At 49.4% G+C, this 17,006-nt stretch overlaps 1 protein-coding gene across 4 annotated transcripts in view; it reads right to left on the minus strand.

The window, feature by feature from the left end:
* The window catches only part of LOC135368117 (hemicentin-1-like), a 46,205-nt gene that overhangs the window by 25,804 nt on the left and 3,395 nt on the right, over nucleotides 1–17,006 (minus strand). For all 4 annotated transcript variants that reach the window (XM_064601206.1, XM_064601205.1, XM_064601204.1 and 1 more), the window contains exons 3-10: nucleotides 16,334–16,642; nucleotides 12,385–12,660; nucleotides 10,044–10,304; nucleotides 8,532–8,783; nucleotides 8,333–8,476; nucleotides 3,789–3,914; nucleotides 499–646; nucleotides 270–397 (exon numbers count right to left, since the gene is read on the minus strand). In XM_064601206.1, the coding sequence (XP_064457276.1) occupies nucleotides 270–397; nucleotides 499–646; nucleotides 3,789–3,914; nucleotides 8,333–8,476; nucleotides 8,532–8,783; nucleotides 10,044–10,304; nucleotides 12,385–12,660; nucleotides 16,334–16,642 (1,644 nt within the window). The remainder of the gene's footprint in view (nucleotides 1–269; nucleotides 398–498; nucleotides 647–3,788; nucleotides 3,915–8,332; nucleotides 8,477–8,531; nucleotides 8,784–10,043; nucleotides 10,305–12,384; nucleotides 12,661–16,333; nucleotides 16,643–17,006) is intronic.

Below are 17,006 nucleotides of genomic sequence, written 5' to 3' on the forward strand. Positions count from 1 at the left end.
ATTTTGTCCGCTCGAGGGTTCTTTAACGTTCGCCGAAATCTCGACGCAGGGCACACCACATTTAACGTCCCTCGCGGAAGACGGCGTGTCTGTGCAACTTGTACCTACAGTCATTAAACACTTGTACTCGCCCACCAGGTTGCCACGGTCCTCGTGTGTCATCACTTTACGGACGCTCGAAATGCTTCGGTAAGCTCGGTCCCTGCCTCTCCCCTCTCCCCACATTAGCAGGGCAGAATATTCAGAGTGCCCACTGTAAATATGCTTACCGTGAACTTTCACCAACGTCGTCCTGGTGTCAGATCCGGCTTCGTTCTCAGCCACGCATTTGTACTCTCCTGTGTCCTCGGGCTGGGCAAAGGGAATTTGCAGTTCTTTGTCGTTGACTAAAATAACCCTGCAATATTTGGGAAATGAAACGCGGGACTCGTTATTTTCGGTTCTCGTGACTATTCGAAACGTACTGCGGCGGGCAGTACGGTTGCGGTGGTGACGGACCTCGAACTTGACGCGTTCACGGGCGCTCCATTGTGAACCCATCGCACCATCGGGGGCGGATTACCGTGCGCTTTGCACGTCAAAGAGATTTCATGCCCTTGAATTACAGCTTTCTCATCCTGTGAATGTGTTAAAATAGCCGGAGGCTCTGAAACAGACAAATAAATAAATAAATTGCTGGCGCAACAAAAAAGACGAGCAAAGAACAAGGTTCGATTTATTTCGAGCCTACGCTCTAGAAAATTTTTAAAAAAGTTTGGCTTCACCACATGCATGGCGCCTTCCTAGCCAACCAATCCTCCCGAGTGACATCGTCCTTTCCCCTGATGTGCGGAAAGCGGTGGCGTACGCCATTTTTGTGGCCAGGGGCGTCAGTCGTGACGTTGCCCACATCTGTGAGGCCGACAACGGCAAGCACTTTCCCCAGCACCACGTCCTGGGCCGACGTCTAAGGGAACTGTGCGTCTGAGAAAAACCTAGGAAAACATAATTGCCACAAAAATGGCGTACGCCCCCGGTTTCATCAAATCAAGGGAGAGAACTTTGTCATTCGGGATGACGGTTGGCTAGGAGTGTGCTACGTGTGTGTGAAGCTCCGTTTTTAGAGTGTACTCCCACATATTCATTATACGACACTTGCTCTTTGTTGGCACTAACTGGACCGTCTGGGTGACGGTTCCGTCGATAGCGCGAAAGTTCCAGAATACTAGAGGGTTTACTCGTATAATTTACGCACCTCCAACTTCGCCGCCCAAACGGTGGTGCTATTCCACCTATGCACATCCACCTATGCCCTATCCACCCTATCCACCTATGCCCGGAGGAACAACGAAATCGTCCATGCACAGGGTCACCCTTTCATTCCCGAATACTCTGTGCAAGTTGAACTTCAGCGCAGGAGAGGGAAAAATGGGCGGATAACCCATGGGACAGCGTTCCTCCACGCGTCCACCGGTCGGCGCGGAGTATCCAACGTGCTCGATGTTGTGGTTGCGGTTACTTCGTTGCTTCCTTCCCAAGTGAACCGATGCACGAGGTCTCTCCGCGTCCATTTTGTTGTGCCCGAAGGGCGGCCAATCATGTGCCGCGTTAGGTTACGTGAGAGGCTGAGGGAAGTGGGGAACTGAGGAGCTGCGCTGAAGCGTGACCTACTTGCAGAGCGTATTCTAATCTCTCTGTGCATGGAGGATACTGGTTTTCTGGCTAGAAACCCCGACTGACCAGCGAACCGGAACGCGCTGACATTGTGCCATCATCGTCCTTCTCCTCCTCATTACACCCCGTGTGGCGAGTCGTTGGTGAACACGAGCGGCTGCGTTTGTGTGCGTTTAGACTTTTAGTGGGAAAGAAATTGCATACACCAAACTATTTTGTGCTATTCGACAGATTGACGCACTTACTTTCATCAGACGTCTCAAGCTGAAAATACTTTGAATGGTCATCTGTGCTACTTTAAATGCTGCGTTTAGCACTGATCAAAACATGTATACGAGACTCGTTTTAGATAACTTTCTTTTTGGATATATTTCAGTTGAGTTCGCTACATTTTAGCGAGAAGGGTCATATAAACGACTTACGTTTGACAGACAGAATAACGTTTTAGAGAACGTAACGTTTTAGAGATCGCTGTTCTAATAACCTAAGGTTATTAAAACGGCGTCACGTCTTGCCGGTGTTATGTGTTGGTGACGTGAGTCTTGGGTGTGACAAACAACACGTTAAGCCAGCTGTTTAGTGAACTAATTTATTTTGCTCTTTAAGTGGTTCTTGGAAAGTGTACTTGCCTGCAACAGATTTCCTTAACCTAGAAACGCGTATGTCGTCTGCCGCGCATGCCACAAAAAGTTTGCGAGATCTCCGATAGGTGCGAATAAAGCTTCACCCCACATGCGAGCCGTATCAAACTTTAGAGAGAAAAAATGAAGGAACGTGTTTTAACCATTTTCAGAATGTACCTCCCTAATCATGTCGACCTTCTTTCTGACAAACGTACTATCCACGTTATTTTCTTGTTTCTATTGCACTTTCGTTCCAGTCTGACAAACTCGATTCATCGGATGGAATTATTTTTATACATTAAGTTATTTATTATTGTTACGTTGTTTCATGTAATCTGTGCTCGGGGCTGTAGACGATAATGGACAATTTCCTAAAATCCCAATCCTCCTTGCGTGCGCGTTGCATCCTGGGAGATTAATGGAATGAACAGACCTTCACGTTTCGTTTTCCCCTGACCTTGACTCCTCGTGAACAATCGGCCGAGAGAGGAGGAATCGGAACTGCTTGAAGACCTTCTCCTCCTTTGTTACCAGCATGTTCCCATCGGTCGAAGCGATGCTCAGTAGAGTCGCTAAATAGGCTACCCTTCAGAGTATCGACACTGAGTTCCAAGAGCGAGCATGCGCCATCTTGTTTCCGTGTCACGCTATCCACACGCACACGCACTGCGCACTTCAGAGCCGTTTATAGGGAGAGTTTGGCCATTAGGAGGAGCCTAACTTAAAGCGCGTCATGCGACGTCACGGCTGAATGACCTCCCTCGTCGTGCTCTATTGTTGTCCCGTCGTCAGCTGGTCGCCGACGCCATATTGATGCTGATCGTTGTTTACAATCCACGGAGAGAAGACACGTGCGAACTTCTTGCTTCGAAAGCCTTTCGTCCTTGAACTCTTTTCAGTTCGGCAACAAAGCCACCGTTATCACTGGCGCGAGTGGGTCATAAGCCGGTTATTCCTGTAGATTACATTCAGCGCGACCACGAAGCTGTGGGCTAGCTGGAGGACAGCATCAATATGGCGCGGACTAGACGGCTGATAAGCGGATTCCGCTCGGATTCAGGCTTTTTGGGCGGCGCAACGATGACTCTGACGTCAAAATAGGCTCCACCCATGAGGCGGCAAAAGATCAAAGAATGGCCAAACTCTCCCTATAAATGGCTCTGGCGCACTTTAGCGCACGATGCCACCTATCGTGCGCGGGTGAAATGCTCTTTTCGTTTGCGAGCAGCAGTTGATGGCCTTGAGCTCACCTTGGCATCCTCGGGACGCTGTGGTTGACAATACATGGATTATCGCGCAACAATCACACACGCTTCTCTATCTCACAGGGAGCATTATGTTAACCGTCTTTGATCCTCAAGTGGGGATGATACCGGTGTGGTACGGAAACAAGATGGCGCCCCCGCTCTCCCTAGGACCTCAGTGTCGATACTCTGAAGCGAAGCTTATTTAGTGACTCTAGCGCTAAGCTCTCTGTGATTTTCTGAAGTCGTCTATTCCAGTCCTGCTTACCCAAAACACGCAGTTTCCTGGTGGCATGAGCAACTCCTACGCCGTTCTCTGCCGTGCACACGTATTTACCGCTGTCAGATGTTGACGCCTTGTAGATGTACAGCCCGTTCGGAAGGATTTCGTACACTGGAATGGAAAAAGAATAAAAAAAAAAGAACTTGTTAGTCAAGGGAGATATGACCGAAAGCGAGCAGACTTTTAGTTGAATTTATTAAACTAGTTAACAAACAAACATTAAACATATTATATGGCGTAAACTCCACGCATAGGAAAAGGTATCAGTGGCTCTTTCCGGATGTAAGTATTGTTCATCTTTCTTCGGTATTGTGTTAAAGGAGTACAGAGGTGACCCCAAAAATAGTTTGTTTTTCGCTGCGTTGCGTACTGCGACGAATACAATGAGCTGCTCCAAAAGATGATGAGCGCAGGTGGCCCACAGAGCACGCGCGAGGACTCCGCACCGCAGAGCCATTTAGGAAGATGTGGTTTGATCATTCTGGTTTTGCCGCCTCAATGGTTAGCCCGTTTAGACGACAGAGATGTCGTTGTGCCGCCAAAAAAGCCTGAATCCATGCGGAATCCGCTTATCAGCCCTCTGGTGCGCGCCATTTTGATGCCGTGTGCTGGTTGGTCGACAGCTTTGTGGTTGCGCTGCATGTAACCTACAGGAATAAGGGGGCTGTGTTGCGAAACTGAAAGAGTTCAAGGACGACGGCGTGTCTTGCCTCCTTGTATCGTAGAAGAGGATAGCCATCAATATGGCGTCGGCGACCGGCTTACGACGGGACAACGATAGAGCACAGCCAACACCACCTAGATAGAGAAAGCCTGCTTATTCGTCGACGTGACGTAACAATTAAGAGTCAGCAAATCAGGACCATGTTTGCAGCGGCGGCAGCCAATCACGAATGTGCCTTCAGCGGTCGTGTCATGAAGACGAACCACCGTCGTCTGCGAGCTGCGACCGAACGTCCCGTGTACTAAATGGGAAAACTGGGAAATAAAGCGCAAAATGGTCGCAATCTTTCTCAAAACTGATTTTCTGAAACGCGTCTTGCGCTTTTTGTCTAAATATTTAGGTCTGCAGGTTCCAGGTGAGCTGCAGTCATTTGCGAGTTCTTGAATTCTACAGAACGGTGAATCGCAGTAGCAGACGAATTCTGACTCTTAATGTCCATGTAGCGAAGAAGGGAGAGGAGGCAACGAGCAGGCCTTCTGTATCTAGATGGCGTTGCCACAGCCATGGAGGTGGTTCATTCCGTGACGTCTTATGACGTGCTTCAAGTTATTCTCCTCCTAATGGTCAAACTCTCTCTACACCCTAAGAAAAAAAGGTTTAATTTTCTACCAGTGAGCTGCCCTCACTGGCCAACGAGAGTATTAGTACGGGCCGCGTTGAACCGGCGCGCGCGTTCTCCTCTCTGGGTATAAGCGGGAGCGTCTCTTTCCCCAGGCCTCTCTCTACCTATCAAGCAAGGCCGCAGTTGGCATGGGAGGGAACAACTAGAGTCACTAAAAAGGGAGCAGAGTGTCGACACTGAGTCACGCCGGCGTGCGAGCCCGCCATCTTGGGTCCGGCGCGGCTGCGTCGCCTAGCAACGGGATGCCAATCTCCCCCTTCTCCGCCGGAGAACGCCGCGCAGTCGAGCCAGCTCGCTACCCAGGAAACCGGTTTTGGATGGAGGTGACTCAACGTGGACGGCGCGTTCTTGGAAGGAGAAACCACGTGACACGAGCGGCCCAATCACGGACACCGAACGGCGGCTCCGGCGTAGAAAAGGAATGCCGTACTCTGTACCTCTATTTAGTGACTCTAGGTACAACGCCGGCCTCGGTGGTTTCTTTCTTCTGGGCGAAAAAAAAAGAAAAGGAAGGCTTCGGTAGCTCAGTCGGTAACGTGTTGGCTTGCTGAGGGCAAGGTCGCAGGTTCAAACCCGGCCGAGGACGGTAGGAGTGTAGGGAGGTAAACATTGCTTCCGGCACCGTATGTATCCCGCGGCACATGAAGACAAACGTCACGTCGCCTATACTACTTGGTAACCCTAGCGGCTGAACCTGCACTCCAATGGATGGATGGATTCGTGCTATGCGAACTGCCAGGTTTCCCCAAACAGCATACATAATTATGGTATAATAACATTTGAACTGTTGTACTACTAATTGTACCGGTAGAAACGTTTTTACGCTTGCAGTTATACTCCTCTGGGTATAATTCGGGTTTTAACGCAATTCTACCCTCACGGGTAGAAAGTTCTACTTTTTCTTTTTAGAGTGTATAAACATCCCCTGCTGTTCCGAGGTTCTTCACGCCTTTCAAAAATGCTTCCCTCGTGAAAAGAGCTCATCGCAGAACGAGAGGACGTCATGGCTCATTGTGTTCCCCCGCACGTGACCAGTGACCTACAGCAGCACAACTCGAGCATGTATAAGCATGTAAACGCGTGAGTTTGCGTAGACAGAACAAAGAAAAAAAAGCACGAAGCCTTCTTCACGTCACGCGAGGATCGTGTAGGCCGTCGGCGGCTGCTTTCTCAGACTGTTTTTATAAATCCATTCCGCAGCTGTAACGCACCGCAGAGCGAAAATATTTAGCATAGTGACTCCTGGTGGACAGCTTGGCAAACAAGGCAGGGTTTCGAGCATTGCTAAATGTCACTTCATTGCGCCGTTAACCTGCGGATAAAGTTATTATTCAGTACCAGAGCCCCTCAATAATACTTCCATGATGAGTGCTGGATGTCCTACACTGTTAAAACAGAACTTCACCACATAGCACGCTCCTAACCAACCATCATACCGAATGATATCATTCTGTGCATTGCTTTGTTGAAAATGAGAGGAGGCGCCTATCTGGGACAGATTATCTTGTCCCAGATAGGCGCCTCCCCCCTGTTTTGAACAAATCATGACACAGAATGATATCATTTGGTATGATGGTTGGTTAGGAGCGTGCTATGTGGTGAAGTTCTGTTTTAACAGTGTAGTGCTGCTCAAAGGCATAATTTTCATAATTTTTGTTTCGTTTTGTTTACGAATGCATGCGGTGTGTTGCGCGAGAAATACCGTACGCACTTGCACAATTGAACATCTTGCTTTTGAACAATAACCGTAGCAGATGTGTACTGGGCGAGAGAAAGACATGTCGGTGATCAGTCTATGGCATCCTAGAAATCGCTCAACTCTTTCACACACTCTAAGAAAAAAGGAGTACTTTTACTCCTTTTGGGGACTAAATGCATTGCCACAAAAAATAGTCCCTTTCGGGAGTAAATGAATGTTACAGAGTGGAGACTCCATTTCACGGGCTGTTGTAAGAGTCCCAGGTACATAATTCGTGTACATGCATGAAAATACTTTGAAGCAAACTGTCAACCGTGATATATCGAGTGATATAAAATCGTGCGCCATACATAGTGCACAATTTGCGAAGAAAGATGCGCTAACTGTTTCTTACTCTGTGTGGCTGGAAAATTGCAACGTTGGCTGAGTTATACAGCCTGATGCCGTTCAAATTGACCGAGGGCACATATTTACGTAGACCGTTGCATTCAGGGGACCATTCGCGAAGTTCAGTGACAATTTGCAGTCCTGGGGAGTAAATGTCGGGAGTAAATGTCGTGTTAGGGGATTAAAATGGGGAGCAATTGCAGACTAGGGGAGTTGAAGCTGCGATTACTCACCGTTTCACTCCTTATTTTCTTAGAGTGCAGAGCCCGTGAGAGGCGAGGTAAAGTTCGAATAAGCGAGATAAAGTAAAACGAATAAGCGAGGTAAAGTTCACTCCGTGATGCAGCAGCGCATCAGTGACGATGAGAGCCCGTTGCCTTGTTACGTCATGGCAGCGACTTGAGGGCTTCCAGTGTCGCCCTGCTTCGAGCATCATTGGTTTATCTGGATATCTTTTTCTTTAAACTCAGGAATATTTGTTCTGTATCTGGCGAGATATAGGGATAGGTCTGTAAGGCACTGCCGCGTACCAGATTAGCGTCAGTCGCGCTAAGGTGCTTGTACCTTGTGAGCGCAAAAGACAGCACGCCATCATGTCACCCTGCTTCACTGTCATGCACTGCTTCGCCTGTATTTTTATTACTCTATGGTGCTGTTTTATGTCTTCATGGAATTTTGTTTCTGTGCAGGATAGAATTCGTTGTGTATGGTCGCTCGAGTGACATTCATTTTCTAAAATCTCTATTTGGTACTACGAAGAAACTATGTAACTCAAACGTACGCACACTCCACGAAACAAAACAACAAATCTGCGTGGGTTTTATATACGCTGTGCAAATGGGTCTCTGCGCATGAGAGGAGGCAGTGAGAGGGAAGAGGGAGGGCGCCGCCGTAGCCAATAGGGCTTCCCGAGTGGAGTAACCGGGAGAGGATTGGATTGGATTGGATTGGAAAAGAAAAATATGGAGAGGAGATGTGCGCAGAAGGCTCGGTTACTTGCAAAGCGTATTACCAGCGCTTCTCAAGCAGCAACATTCACATTTATAACCACGCACGCGCTCTGCGCGATCCCTGCTCGTCTGAATGAAAAGCTTTACCTTCGCTATCATCCTTCAGCACCTCAGAATCCTTGTACCAGGTGACATTTGGATGCGGGTCTCCCACGGCGTTACAGGTCAAGATAGCGGGCTGTCCGAGACTCGTCGCGACATCTTCGCTGCTACTTTGTATCGTCGGTGGCACTGTAAAGGCATTAAACATCACGTCTGTCTCCAGGTTTGCGAGAAAAGACTTTACCAGATACGAGCAGAGCGACTGTTCTTCGATCGGTGCCAGCTTCATTGGCAGCCACGCAAGTGTATTCCCCCTCATGTTCCTTGGTAACTTCGTCAAAGGACAGAACGGGAAACGTCCGACGAAGGGTGAAGGGACCGTCCCACGACCAGGTGAAGCTGGGAGGCGGATAGCCGTCGGCTATGCATTCCAGGGCGAGCCTCTCCCCTGCCGCTACTCTCCTCGTTTTGCTGAAACGCCGAATTTTCGGCGGGACTGCAAAAGGGAAACGACTCTCTTATACGACATGCTATATTTCTAAATGTGATGTTAATAATTTTCTTGGACTTTGTCCTCCCAGTTGAAGTCACGAGATTACGTGTATTTGGTCTTTGTCAAAAGGTTGGATTGATTCATGGGATGCGACTCGATGTGGCTTTTAGAGCCCGTTGTCGTTGTCACAAAACAACTGCACCCCTTGAGAAACCTGTGCGCGTTCATTTTCCGGATATTTTAACTTCCCCCCACACACTTGAACCAGTCAAATCTTCCCCACCTGGTACGTCCGTCGGCGCATGCCTATCATGTAGGACAGCTTGAGGTGAGCTGGCTCAGCCATAGGCCAGCACTCCTTGTGTCACGCAGATATACTGATTTAGCATTTTGTCTTCACGTATCTTATTGCCATGCCAGCGTGCCTCAAACCACTAAAGAAGGTGAGGTACTATAACTATACATGGGTTTAATGCGCCGCCTGTATACTGAGTTGTGGAAATATTCAATATCCTTAACTTGTCTCCAGTGCACGCTCTTTTTATAAGAGCATTTACAGATCATGTGCTTTCATAAAACACTCTAGTCCTTTGAGCTCGAGAGCGCCGCTTGGTCCTCGGGCCAACGCAGGGTTTTGCAGCTCTTTACCATCGAAGCTCTTGGAGATTTCTTCACGAACAGAGGACTGACAGTCTTGCGCCCTTTTTTACCTAGGAGTTCTAGCAATTCTTGTATGCAGAAGACAGCAGGTCCTATATTTCCCAACCAAGCTCCGTGCATAATATATCGGCAACTTCCCTCGCACGCAATGCACATGATTAGGGTGCCTGAACACTAGCACCTTACGAATAGTGGCATCTTGTTCATGGCAGGCACAGCGCAGTGCCAAACCGGGTATCGTCCTCGAGATGATCGTGCCAGATTTTCCGCGCGTAATAGCTCCCAAACGGGAGACGGCATTGGCCTCGCACTAGTTTTCACATTCAGTAGACAACCACCACGATTTCTGAAGTAATTTGTAAGTAAGTAAAAGTAGGATCCCAAGCAGCGCGCAATGTACTGAAACAAGTCGAATTCAATGGGGGGTGGACTGGTAGGTGGAAGGCCTTGAACAGATCCGTGAAACTAAAGAACATTGATAAGACACATACCGTCCACCCCCATTGCACCGGACTTTCAGTACATTGAGCTACTTGGTATAGTGCTTTCACAACCCCCCCCCCCTTTTTTTATTCGGACGAAGCCATACTATCACAAACTCACCTAGCACCGATAAGACAAACTCCTGCAACGCGATTCCCACTTCGTTAGTCGCTTTGCACGTGTAGCTTCCCGTGTCCGACGGCTGCACATCTGGTAGTTTCAGCACCTTTTCCTCAGACAGGAGGACGTCTTCACTTCCCGATCTATACCAAACGATGGATGGTTGTGGGACGCCGGTTGCGGGACATTCCATTGCAACGGGGTGACATGATACGGACGAGATGGAGATCGGGAAGTTGCTTTCGAAGATTTGCGGTGGCACTGTTGAGGAGGAAACAGAGAAGACACTCAAGTAGGGCAGAAAAAACCCCATTGAGACAACAGATTTTGCCCCACAAGACAACGGTCTACTTCCATCGATGTCGTTCTGCGGGGCCTACAGGGACGAGCTGCACGATTGCACTTGTGGGAGCGAGGTGATGCTTCGCTGTGAAATTACGTTTTGTGACTGACGGTAACTTCCCGCGCTGCGGCACTTTTGTCAATGGTTTAATGCACCCTTCGTATTTCGTTATCACATACATAATAAAATGTTTCATTAACAGTTATTCCTGCATGGTATAATTACAATAAAACATCACTTTGATTAACTTCAGGTGAAAAAAGGAAGGTGCTCCAGACTCAGAACATCAATTCCCATCGAACTTCAGGTGACTTCGAAAAAGAAAAAAAAAAGCGTTCTGTAACACCGCTCACTAGAACTACGGTGTACATTGCGGCGGCGAGGTGTACAAGGGCGTTCTGTAACACCGTTCACTCATGCTCGGCTGTACTAGGTGTTCTGCAGGGTGTATGTGCTGGAGGTTACACTCCAATGGCACCCTTATTTCATAGCGTGTGCCATCTGCGGAAGCAAAGCGCTAAAACGGCGATTTCGGAAAATTAACGCCAACTAGTCTTATCGCTTACTTGAAAAGTTAATTTTGGTATCACTGGGGATCAATATTCGAATTACTGTTTCGTCCGTCGCTGTAAGCTAAGTTGAAGGACCTGAAAAATTATGCGCGAAAGGCCTTCAAACGAAAAGCTTATTTTCCAGATGGGGCGAAATGATATCACCACTTTCGGACCAGTCAAATTAACTTAAGCACGGGAGGAAAGTACATTTTCAAGCTTGTACAGGAGGGAATCTCAATTTTTATCATTCTTGCGAAATGATGATGTGGACTTACAAACGCACACATAAAGAAGAAAGAAGGATTGTTCACGTTATCGATATCTGATGTTATCCGTTATCGTTTACCTGTTTCGCACTATGTACCAGTTTTGCATCTTCAGAGCGCATACATTATGATAATTGGTCCCTGCTAAACGGAACAGTAAATACACTCCAAAAACATATCTTCATCGTATTACACACCAGAGGTGAACCAGCGTCCAGGTCGATATCGCTGCATCTGCTGGACATAGCTGAAGACGAGTACGCTAGTTTTGCGGCATTTTGGGCCAATTTAAAGGGCGTACTCCTTTCGTTTTCTACGAGCACGTCAAGTAGTGGCCCCACCCAACACGCTCGGTGTACCCAGGTGCCTTTAGGAAACGGCCTTTCAGAGCCGTGACCACGATATGCACTTACGCGCTCCAACCTGCAATCTGGACCGTGAAGTTTATCATGAGCGTCACGCTCCGGAAGACGAGTGACACCGCTTAGTAAGAAGAAGCACGCTCCCTCCGCTCGATAGCTGCCGCGCCCAAAGTTTAGAAGACAACGATATCAGAGCGTTCGCACGTGATGAGGATAGAAACCGATGAAAACGCACGAGCAGTGAGACTCGAACCGATTTCCGGTCACAGGTAATAGTAGCATCTCTGTCTGGAGATCGGTGTGTGTGTGTGTTCCAAGCCCTTTTTTGTATCGAATTCAACTGTGTTGTGCAGCATTCTTCCTTCTGTGTCTCATTGTCTCAACTACAACTACGTTGTGGCAAAGACCTGCTTTTAAAGTGTGTAGGTTAGATCACTGCACGGACCGTATCCTTATGCCCGGGTCCGACTACCCATTCAAAAATATCCTCTGGGGCCCAGTCCGACAGCTCCACACCTCGCTCCAGTCAGATAAATTTATAAGCTGCCCAGCCGACTCATCAACGACAGAGTAGCGCGCTATAATAGTTGACCGTGGCTGAAGTCGAAGACGATGTAAGATTAACATAGACATAGCACAGGCCAGGACCCAATCGAGGCCAGTGAATGTACGGGTCTCGCCCTGGCCCGCAATGTCGGGCAGACCTCGGCTCGCCAAAGGAATACGGTACGTGGCCTGGCCCGCCTGCTAGACCGATCTTTCGAACAAGCTTGAGCTCGCGCACTTCCTTACTGTATAGCTCACATGGTTACTCACCTAGTACTGTGACATTGAAGCACTGCTGCGTAGATCCTGCAACGTTGCTCGCTTCGCAGCAGTAACGACCCGTAGCACCTGCGCTTGCCGACATGATGTGGAGCTGGTTGCTAATGACGTTAGTCGAGACGTCAGAGGGCAGGGGAATGCCATCCTGATACCAGGCGAACGACGGGTAGGGGACACCCATAGCGTCGCAAGTGAGAGCAAAGGGATGTGTCAAGAGCACCTTGTGTTCACTCACAGCCGGATCGCCGCTCGGGAAAAACGGAATGACTGCGAGATAAAGGAAAGTAAGAACTAACTTACCCCATTTATTAACCGCGGCCTCTATGGCACTAGGTCCCTGAGTAAAAGGTGCGTCAGTAGTACATACGGTATGTAATTTGTACTGCTGGAAACATGGCTCCTCGTCTTGTCTTGCGCGCCACGCTGTGTTCATGACGCTTCGTACGCACATAGCCTTGTACACAATCGCGGCTCTTTTCAATGCGCAACCTAAACAGTGATCATGAGAAATGTCTGTGGCTTCGTCTTCCTTTCGAATTTCTATACTTTAATGCCTTTACGGGGGCGGAGGGGGGGGGGGCGGACGTTCGAATTCTGTAAGGCGCGTTCTCGCATACACCACACCGTAAGTGTAGACGCAGACTGTCACGGGCGCTTGGTGCGCACAGGTACGGCCGACTAGAGAAATTAGGGGCCCCAGGTATGGGTCATGTCCGAGACCCCTCCTCGCGTCTCGATACCACTCCTCGCGTCTCGATACCACATTCAAGTGTTTCTTCCTTATATGATTGGGTCTTATCGGTACCTTGGGTCCTGCGGACCCCTGAGATGGCCCGGGCCCCGAGGAGCCATCTCCCCGGCTGCCCCACACTCTCCCCCGTCCCTCCGCACACCCATCAACAAAGAATTTCACGGCAGACAACATTGCCTGCTGCATATCGTCTGCAAGCCGAAAATGGGTGACGCACCAAAGAATTTCACGTCGGACTGCTAGAAACGTAAGTTTATAAGTCCCAAACGTCGCCACACCAGCATTGGACAGCTGTTTCGGCCTTATTGGGCCTTCATCAGCAATGCGTAGGTGGGCGACGTTTGAGCGAATGGCGGCGGAAGGTCACGTGGAACGTGATGTCCTACCGTCAGGGTGAAAAACTCACCTCTGAAAGCCCAGTGCGAAGCCAGTAAAGTATTAAGTGAAAAAAAAAAAGTAGCCTAGGCTCTTTGGCTGCACGTTGAACATATGTTTATAAGTCCCAAACGTAAGTTTGTTTATCGTTGTAGTACAGACTTGTCACAAAACGTTCACCGGCACTAGCCGAATTGTTCCAAGAGAGCGCGTTTTTAGCACTCATCAGTTATGGCGCACAGAAAGACGGCGACTGTGAGACGCACCAGAGTTTTAACGTGGTCGAGGTGTGTAGTCGAGGTGTGTACCTGGCAAGCTCCAAGTTGCTAGCTTACTAAGTTACCAAGTTACTAAGCTTTACTAACACCTTACTCCATTATGACAGCGCAGCAAGATTGCATCTGCTCGTAAATACAACCTCGTCGGTGGTAACCGAGGTCGTGCTGCAGACTGGGAGATGGTGGGTTCGAATCCTACCACCGGCTGTGCTGTCTGGGGTTTACCCCTGGCTTTCCCGAAGACTGTCTAGACGAATGCCGGCACAGTTCCCAATGAGGTCGACGCATTACTAACACCCCTGTCCCCCACTCCTTCCTGACACTGCCCTCTCTACGTCTGTCACATGTATACGCCGTCCGTAGCCACAGTTTCTTGCGGCGCGAACACGAAGAAAAAATATGGTCCCTGGTCCCTCGTTCGTGACAAGTGTTCCCACTAGTTCGGGATACTTGTCTCCCCCCTCCCCCGCAGCTACTGGGTTTTCTCCCTTTCCTTTTAATTTTATTTCAAGTAACTTCGGCTAAGTGGTCTGGGGTAGCCAGTCTGACGTTCTCGTGACTTAAATCCCCCTGTAGAGGAGGTGGTGTTCCTCTACATGAGTCCTGACCGGCGATGATGGAATGTCCCAGCGGGCAGATGTGCGTGGCCTCACGCTAGGACGGTGCCGGTAGAGCTGCTGTGCCAACGCCGTAGCGCGTGGCAGCAGAGGCACGTCGTCATCGTCGTCACCGGGCCGCCACATCACTCCCCCCCCCCCCCCTCAGACGCGGAGCTGTGCATGCGGTTGAGATTCGCGTCGATACCACGAAGAGGAGAATGAATGACGGCTCATAGATAGTGGACGGCTGGGCATACGGCTTGTGCTTGTGGCTGTTGATGCTGCAGCAGCGGGATGGCGGGAACAAGAGTGCTGCGATCCGGGTGGGTTCCAGTGATGAGATGTGAATGCCGATTGGTTGGGTGGTTGAGTGGTTGCTGATTGTGCTGAGTGTCAGCTGAGTGCGTTGAGCCCTTGTTGAGTGCGCTGGGTGATTGCTGCCGAGCGTTGATTGTTGCTGAGTGAGTGAGTTGCTGAGTGGGCGACAGTACCGCGACCGGTACGGCAGCGTGAATGCCGGTTGTCGCCAGAGAAGTGCCGGGGAGGACCATCATGAAGCAGGTGGAGGCCGTAAAGTCAGCTTACTGTTGTCTCCCTGCGAGTCCCCGGTGGAACAGTGGTCCCGGTGCGCCTTGCCTGCTGGAGGGTGGTTCACTGCTGGTTTGCCGAAAAATTTAGGATGGTGAATGGCCGAATTACGCCGAACATGGTGTTCGTTGTTCGAGTCACCAAATGTAGAGGAGGTGGTGTTCCTCTACATGAGTCCTGACCGGCGATGATGGAATGTCCCAGCGGGCAGATGTGCGTGGCCTCACGCTAGGACGGTGCCGGTCAGAACTCATGTAGAGGGACACCACCTCCTCTACACCCCCTTTTCTTTCTTCTTCTTCTATCATATCACATCACATCATCTGCTCGCCATCGTCGTCCCTTCTTCCCTCCGCCCGTTCCGTCGTTCTTTTGTGACACGTGGTCTCACAGGGTTGCTCGCAAACACAGCAGCTCCGCTGTATTTAGGGAGATACACTTGTTAATTAACACTATCTCCGGCAAAGCATGGCTGCGCATGGGCAGTCACAGGCTAGCATGGGGGTATCCCTTTGGGAGCGCGCCATGTCCGCATGTGTTGCGATGAAATGACCACCCAAGTACACCATGGCAGTGCAGGCACGGACACCATGGCACGGACCACGGACACCATGGCAGCGCAGGCACGGAAGCAGGCAGAAAAGCCGATTCACACATTTAGTCAAAGCAAATATCTTACCCGTCTGCGTTCAAAAGCATACAAACGTGCTCTCAGTAAGTCGTCTCCGAGATGTGTTTTCGCACCATTGTTAATGTACAAGCAACAGTTTGAAGCACGCGAGCACACTAGGTGGAGACTCGGAGGCGTCATGAGCCCACGTAAAGCCAATCACAGACGTCTTTCGATTCAGGGGCGGAGTTGACCTGTCCCGAAGCATGGAAACTGAGATAGAAGATAGGGACTACGCACGTACCAATAACCGACCCGCTGTGATAGTTATGCTAGTCCAAACGTTTCACGAACGGTAACGTCTACAGGCCTGACACGGCTGTCCTAACTGTCAAAGTAGAAGGCTAACACGGTACAATACCACTCGGAATAGAAAGTCAGCAAACTCAGCCGAGCAGACACTTGACACGACTTGGATTGAATCCTACAGTTGGCAAAACAACTTGGATTGGATTGGATACCAGTCGGAATTGAAGGTTCGTAGCCATACGCAGGCGTCCCAATAGCAATGGGGTAGCGTTCTGCTCAATGAGCGGAAGTCATACCCATATCATCGTCATCCTGTATTTCTCTCTCTCTCTCTCCCTCTCTTTCTCCCTGATTTTTCTACCTCTCCCTTTAGCATTTCGATGCTATTTTTACAACGCATTCTGCATTCAAAAGCTAAAGTATTACTTGCCTACCACTTGTAGATTGTAGGTCAGAGTTGCTGTTCCCGCTTCGTTATTGGCCAAACACACATAACGACCAGAGTGGCTCAGGTCAACAGCATCTATACAGAGGGCGCTGCCATTCTTTGAAATGATGCGTATCCTCGCAGAAGCGTTCTGCTGGGCATGCTTAGTAGACTCCAGAGGGGTGCCGTCTTTTAGCCAGGTTACGTTGGGTGATGGTGTCCCGGATGCGGAGCATTGCAGGAGGGCGGCCTGACCTTCGACGATGGTCACCTCGAGAGTAGACTTTGTGTGGTTCTCGATGGACGGGGGAGCTGGGAAAAGAGGTATTACATATTTGCGCATTGCGGGTGTCCACGAGAACTCTCGACGTAATCTTATAAGGTAGGGACATACATTTTCCTATTCAGTTAAACAAACGGCAATATATTCCGGGTCCCATGTGGGCCATATATAGCATTTTTCGGTAAATTCGCTCATGATGCTATCACGGTATCAGTCAGTAATCATCACACCATGGAGAATGACGCGATATTCAGTGATGGGCTCCGATATAATGCGACGTGGCAGTCGATGCTGAATGAAAAAAAAAAAAAGCACCAATGCACCAACAAGTACGAAGGCGCGTTCATGTCACAGTGCCTGCTAGGGTGCATATACATCATAAAACATGCACGA

This window comes from Ornithodoros turicata, chromosome 9, assembly GCF_037126465.1.
Source record: "Ornithodoros turicata isolate Travis chromosome 9, ASM3712646v1, whole genome shotgun sequence".
In the NCBI taxonomy this organism is placed as follows: Eukaryota; Metazoa; Arthropoda; class Arachnida; order Ixodida; family Argasidae; genus Ornithodoros; species Ornithodoros turicata.